The sequence below is a fragment of the Triticum dicoccoides genome, chromosome 4A (genome assembly GCF_002162155.2).
Source record: "Triticum dicoccoides isolate Atlit2015 ecotype Zavitan chromosome 4A, WEW_v2.0, whole genome shotgun sequence".
NCBI classification, from domain to species: Eukaryota; Viridiplantae; Streptophyta; class Magnoliopsida; order Poales; family Poaceae; genus Triticum; species Triticum dicoccoides.
Genome location: NC_041386.1, coordinates 712897830 through 712904454, shown reverse-complemented (window position 1 = coordinate 712904454; position 6625 = coordinate 712897830). Strand labels below are relative to the sequence as shown.

The following is a 6625-nucleotide window of genomic DNA, read 5'->3' as shown; positions in this document are numbered from 1 at the left end:
CGAAGGCCGTCGCCGTCAAGGCGCCCGTCAACCAACACGCATCAACGACTAAACAAGATGAGAGTTGTTTTGCCTTGTAGGCCTGTGATGAGATCCTGGGGACTGGCCATCCACTTCTTGCAAATCCTGCATTATATTTATGTCAGCATGCGTCATCGTTGATGCTGTCACCCCCTGGCTGCAAATTGCTATTTTATTAAACCATTTGGGGAAAAGAAAAATTAAGAACACAATGATAATACCAATCGTAGAAACGTTTGATGACTTGGAGAAAAAACTATCACTTAAAAAGAATATTCCATGAGCACCTATAGAAGATTTGTCTGACCTTTGTGTTGCAATTTTGCAGACCATGATCAAAAGAGCATCCTTCTGAAATAGCTTGCGGTTTCTGTGTACATACCTGCCTGATGTAAGCCTCCTTCTAGGGTACACCTGTTCTTCGACGCGTAAGCGGACAAATTCTACAGAGCCCAGTTCTTTCCACTGATGAGACAAAATGAGAAGGATGGAATCTTTGCCTCTGACTGCAGGGAAGATACCTCAATCAGTTAGTTTAGTGTCGTCAGGCTATCGCTTTTTAAAATTAGCTTAGTGTCTTAATGTGCCTGAGTTCTTCTGCCAAGTACCCTTTCTTAGTTTAACGAGTGTTTTAGGTGGGATTCTATTTTACAGTATCTTATTTGTTCCACTATGGTTGCTTGAGTTCACACATTACAAGTGCACTGGTACTAAGACAGCTTTTCAGAACTATTTCAGTCAATCATCGGCAGAGGTGAGGTGAGGTAAGGTGAGCTGAGGAGGAGTTCATGGAGATGGAGGGCCGGGGTCTGTCTGACCTGTTCAGGAACACCAGCGAGGAGATCTTCCTCAAGGCGGTGATGGAGAACTCGATCGGAGTGGCGGCGCCGCCGAGCATGGAAATGATGGGGTTCAGAAACATGTCGCAGAGCTTCAGAGAAGACAGCGAGGAGTTGTTCAACAGCTGGCTCATGAATGGAGAGGCAAGAATTCCCAAAGTTTCAAGCACTTTCTTTTGCTTTTCATTTGCTTTGTGTTCCTCCGGGTCTCTCTTTTGGGGTTTTCGGATTGTAAGACCAGCATCATCTTGACGTGTTCTCCTTTTCGAGAAAAAGAAGTTGAACTTTCTTGCCATTTTTCACTCTCCGCGCATGAAAAGTGAAACCTATATCTTTTTCAGAAGAAAATTCCGTTCACTTAAGAAGATCACTCACTAGTCATTTACTGTTTAAATTTACATAGCAAAAAAAGTGAAATCCTAGAAATTTTTTGGAGTTAATACTGATGATTTATTATGCTAGGTTGATCTTTTTGCTTGAAATCTATCACCTAAAGTTCTTGATTCTTTATTCACAGATTCCAGGCTTTAGTCACCTGAATAATCGGCCTCGACAACCATCTAGGTATGATGCTGATAAAGAGTGCAGGGTTAATTGTACTGGGTGATATGTGCAGGTGTGAGTTGATGAATAAATAACTGTTTTACATAAAGTGAAAATTATATAATCAATTCAGCAACTGAATATGTTACCAAGGCTTTGCAAAAGAAGCTGAATCGAGAGGAAGTACATAACCTCGGGCATCCAAATCTTACACGTGTCAATACAGTAAGCACCTACAAAACAAGTAATAGTTAGGAATCATACATCAGACATGCTTTGTTGTAATTTTGCATGTGCATGGAACTTCTTTCTTCTATCTAGCATGTAAAGGATGCTGAACTTTGCACCAAGAGACATTAGCACGACACGGCATGTAAAAACTGACTGTTAGTGCTACATCATAACAACTTATATCTATGCAGGTTGTCATCAGAGGCAGGTGCCTTTCCTAATCAACAACATGACATTGCTCGGCAAAATTTTCTCGCCGACAACTTGATCCCTGAGAATTGTGCAGTTCCTCCTGAATATGCGAGTAACCATAACCAGCAACCACTCAAGTAATGTATCTTATGAACCAGCATCATTTATGGTCAGGGATTTATGCAATCTAAATCGATACCAACTTGTTTATTTATCGTACACCAGGAATGCAGCAGAGAAAGGGATGCAAGCAAGTGATCTACTTTTGGCAAAGGTTAGCTATCCCATCATCCAGTTACTTGATTATTACACCTACATGGATAATATTCTAATGGGTAAAAGGCGGTATTTGTTCATAAGCAGACCTGGTTTCACTGCACTCAACCAATGACTAGAAGCAGATCTTCAGAACTGAGGCATGAATTGAATCACCAATTATTACATGTGCATTATTACCTTCTGTAGCACACCTTTATGATTCTTCGTTCCATTATTTCTCAAACCCGGCCATCTTTTGCAGGAGGCGGTATGCTGCGATGCAGAGTAACGTGTCACCGATAACTACAGGAACTATGAGAGCAGCAAACCAATTGAGACTAGATTTTACCAACACAAATGCAGCAAATGGTGCCCCAATGAGCAGCACTCCACTTCAGACTTCGACATTTGTATCTCCTTCATGTTCATCGACGTCCCCCTTGGACAATCCTCATATGCTTGCGCAAGATACTGTTACCTCAGTGGTGAGCATGCTCAAGGATACGCTCGAGCGTAAGAAGCTCAGTAGCCCTGCAAACAGAGACATGCCGCATGGCAACCCTTTTGGGTTTTACGACAACCAGCAGTTTCAACACAACATTCTTGGAGGAACAGATATGTTCCCCTTGGTGACCAATGGACATGTTCAGGACTCCCTGATGCTTCCTGAAGTCGAGAGGCCCACGGAACCAAATGCCGAGAACTTTGTTGCCCCCGCGAGCCAGATTTGGATCAGTGCAGCGTCTCGCGAACCTTCACAGAGTGGATCGTCTAATGCTCTGACGGCTCAGTCAGCCGGTTTTGAAGTGTGTGATGAGCTACGTCCTATGGGGCAAGGACTGTCTGTGTGTGAGAGCACTAGGAAAAATGTTGCAAATGGGACAGCTGACTGCAGATCAAACGGCAAAGGTACTTCAACAATACACTTATCGCCAAGCTATATCTTAGTCACATACATGATCATCTATTAGGCAGTACAATGGATAAGACATATTTCTTGAGATCTATTATAGAATTGCCGTTATCATAATACTGAATGTATAATGTCAACAATGCGCAGATTACAGAGAGAAGGTACTAAAAGATAATTTGAAGGATGAAAGAAAGGTGATACCTGATTCATATTTCAGAAACGTCAAAATTTTCCTCTCATGGCATATGCTAATCTGTTCGTTTTACTCATTGACAGAGAGTGGCCCTGACACGAATGGGATCCATCTCATCAGAACAAGCAGGTAAATGGAACAGCAGGATGTCCTATTTGACACCAAATCTTCGACATTTATATGATGACTGCAAAAAGTTCTTTCTAGACACATGCTTGTAGATTAGATGAAACATAGGGCTACTGAAAGATAATCCGTTCCACCTTGCATTGTACTACGTCATCTATTATTTATCACCAAAAGCTCTAACTAGTAAACTTTTGCAGGTGATAGAGGAGATCCTACGAAGAAACGGAGGGTTGAGCGCACACGCAAGTATGTTATGCAATTTGGTTATTATACATTTAATTTATATGTAATATGTTTTCCTGCTGATATGATTGATTACCAAAAGGCAAAAAAGGCATGTGCCCCTATCCAAATGATACTTGTAGGACTCCTCTTAATCAAAGTTCTATATAGTTCAATGACCATTCCATATTGAACACCAGAACCTGGATCATGTTATTAATAACTTTTATGGTCCAGAATGGCAGAAGCAAAGGAAAGAAGTTCAACCCCGGTAATACCAACAGACATGCAAGCGGTGCTCAAGCGCTGCGAAAACCTAGAGAAGGAGGTCAGGTCACTAAAGCTTAACTTGTCATTCATGAACCGGTGAGTACAATCTCAAGTGGCATTCCTGCCATGATTTCACTAGCCTGAGTTTACTTCAGATTGCCCAATTATCCCAAATATCTGATGTCATTGCAGGAAGGATTCAGAACAGACGAAGCAGATCGAGGATCTTCAGAAGCAAAACGAGGACATGGCGGAAGAGAAGGAGAGGCTGATAGAGGAGATTGAACGAATGGCCTCTGACTCCACGGCATGATCGCTGGCCTAGCACTTCCTGCTTTATAAACTAATAGCAGCGGACTTGGCCTAGCACTTCCTGCTTTATAAACTAATAGCAGTGGACTTGGAAAGAGTCCCTGCTCACTAGATACAGATATACACCCAATTATAGTTGATGGTCTGAATGTACCATTCATTTCGTTCTATGTTCCTATTGTAATCTTTAACATGTACTAGTACCGACAAGAACAGATTGGTAATTGCATCTTTAATTCAGATTGCAATTCATATGGTAGTAGTTTCAACTGATCAAAGAGAATGTTACTAGAAGTGGCATCAAACATAGGCGAGAAACACGAGATTTTCATATCTGAGCACCAACGACAGGTTGGGAATTGCATTTGAATTCAGTTTGCAATTCAGATGATAGCTTCAACTGAACTGGTAAACAAAATGTAAGAAACAGCATCAAACACTTTCAGATCTCAGTACAGGAACTACTATATTCTTTCAAGGTTGTTCAGACAGTACTTGGGGGATTTGATTAAGATATAGAAAGAAACATGACACTACTTAGTTCAACTATTCAATGAACACACAGCAATGCACCTCCAAGACCACACCTCAATACAGCAATTGTTATTTCAGGAAGATTTCCAGATCTCAGTACAGGAACTATTATTTCAGGATATTTTAGGTTTGATCAGACATATTTTTGGAGGGATTTGATTCAGATATAGAAAGAAACATGACATTACTTTTCATTCCAGCATTCGACAAACACACTGCGTCTCAAAGGTCACACCTCAATCATAATGCTTCGACCTCCCCAAACATAATGTTAATAGAAGTAGCATCAAACATAAACAAGGAAAACGCATTTTCAGATCCCAGTAGCAACAATAGATTGGGCGTTGCATTTGAATTCATTTTGCAATTCACAAGATAGCTTCAACTGAACTGATAAACAAAATGTGAGAAACACCATTGAGCATTTTCAGATCTCAGTACAGGAACTAATTCAGGGTTGATAAGACGATGCTTTAAGGATTTGATTCAGATAGAGAAATAAATGAAACATCTCCAAGACCACACCTCAATACCGCAATTGTGAAGATTTTCAGATATCAAAAAAACAGGAGTTATTATTTCAGGATAATTCAGAGCTGATCTGACAATACTTTCAGGGGATTTGATTTAAATATACTACTAGAAAGAAACATGGCATGACATATATTTAGAGGGATTTGATTCAGACATGGAAGCATGACACCAGATTCCACTCAAGCATTTCGACGAACACACAGCATACTGCATCTCCGAGATCACACCACAATCGCTAGATCCAAGAACAGGGATTGCAAATGGAAACGAGCACCTATCCATCAGTGCTTGGACCTCGGCGAGGTCCTCCTTGCCGCCGGCGCCTCCGCAGCCTTCCTCTTCGGTGAGGTCCTCGCCGTTGTCACAGCCGCCGGTGCCACCGCCTTCCTCTTCAGCGACTTCTTCGCCGGCGCCTCAGCGGCCGGAGCAGGAACCGCCGCAGCACCCGAAGCCTTCTTCCTGAGCGGGGCCTTGGCCTGAACAACGGCAGAGGGCTTCTTCTTCCCGCCGCCCTCCAGCTGCGCGGCGGCGATGCGGTCGAACTCGTCGGAGAGCTTCCTGACGCGCTTCCTCTTGGCGGCGGCGGCGATGGTGACGAGCGGCACCCCCTCGCCCTCCGACTCGCCGGACTCGGAGTCCTCATCATCCTCCACGACCTCGCGCCGCATCGCCTTCTCCTGGGCCGCGACCTCCGCCTCGTCCTCCGAATCGTCGTCGTCGGAGCCGAGCGCGTCGTCGAGAGTGGCAGGGGCGGGCCCGTGCCCGGCGGCGCGGACCTTGGCCTTGGAGGACTTGGCGGAGACCCTGGCGTCGCGGCGCGCGGTGCGGCGGAGCTTGACGAGGTTGCCCTCGATGCGGCCCTGCAGGCGGAGGCGCTTGGCGGCGAGGCCGCCCATGGACCAGTGAGCGTCGCGGGCCCAGCAGAGGAGCGCGTCGGTGACGGGCGCCGGCGGGTCGACGCGGTCGCCGGGGAAGACGCGCGGGCGCGGGAGGCCGCCGCCGTAGAACCTGCCGGGGCCGAGCGCGACCACCATAGTGACTTGAGATCCGGCTGGCTGAACTGTCTTCTTCCTCGGCCTGATGCTCCGGCGATCTCTCTGCTGCTCTGTGGATCTGGATGACGGTGGGGAGGGAGGATTGCGGCGGAGGGGGTGGATGGGAGAGAAAGGGGCCGGTGAGGGCGTTTATAGGTGGAAGAGAGGCGCGCGTGGCAGAGAGAGGTGGGATTGGCGCCACAAAATGGCGGTAAAAAAGCTTGGCGCCAAATGGAAATGGCGGGAGCCCCCTTGACAGGCCGTTCCCGTTCCCACTCCTGTCTATGGGCCTGGGCCCCGCTTCGGAAGCTTTCCTTCACCTATCCGGCTCTCTCTCCCTGCAGGTGGGCCCGCTGTCATATTTTTTTTCTTACCCAAATCGTGTATTCATTTGTGGTAG

The 6625-nt window shown here is 45.5% G+C and overlaps 2 protein-coding genes across 2 annotated transcripts; one reads left to right on the top strand and one right to left on the bottom strand.

The window, feature by feature from the left end:
• The first annotated feature begins 329 nt into the window (after positions 1–329).
• On the top strand, positions 330–4375 carry LOC119288094 (protein CYCLOPS-like). Its single transcript, XM_037567716.1, has 11 exons — positions 330–1004; positions 1378–1424; positions 1826–1963; positions 2052–2100; positions 2190–2242; positions 2347–2993; positions 3145–3191; positions 3274–3319; positions 3517–3565; positions 3779–3907; positions 4004–4375. Exons 1-11 carry the CDS (start codon positions 810–812, stop codon positions 4122–4124), a joined length of 1521 nt encoding a protein of 506 aa, XP_037423613.1. The 5' UTR covers positions 330–809; the 3' UTR covers positions 4125–4375.
• An 837-nt stretch (positions 4376–5212) lies between these two features.
• Positions 5213–6406, bottom strand: LOC119288093 (60S ribosomal protein L22-like). Its single transcript, XM_037567715.1, has one exon. The coding sequence runs from the start codon at positions 6223–6225 to the stop codon at positions 5473–5475; it is 753 nt and encodes a 250-aa protein (XP_037423612.1). The 5' UTR covers positions 6226–6406; the 3' UTR covers positions 5213–5472.
• Between the last annotated feature and the right edge of the window lie 219 nt (positions 6407–6625).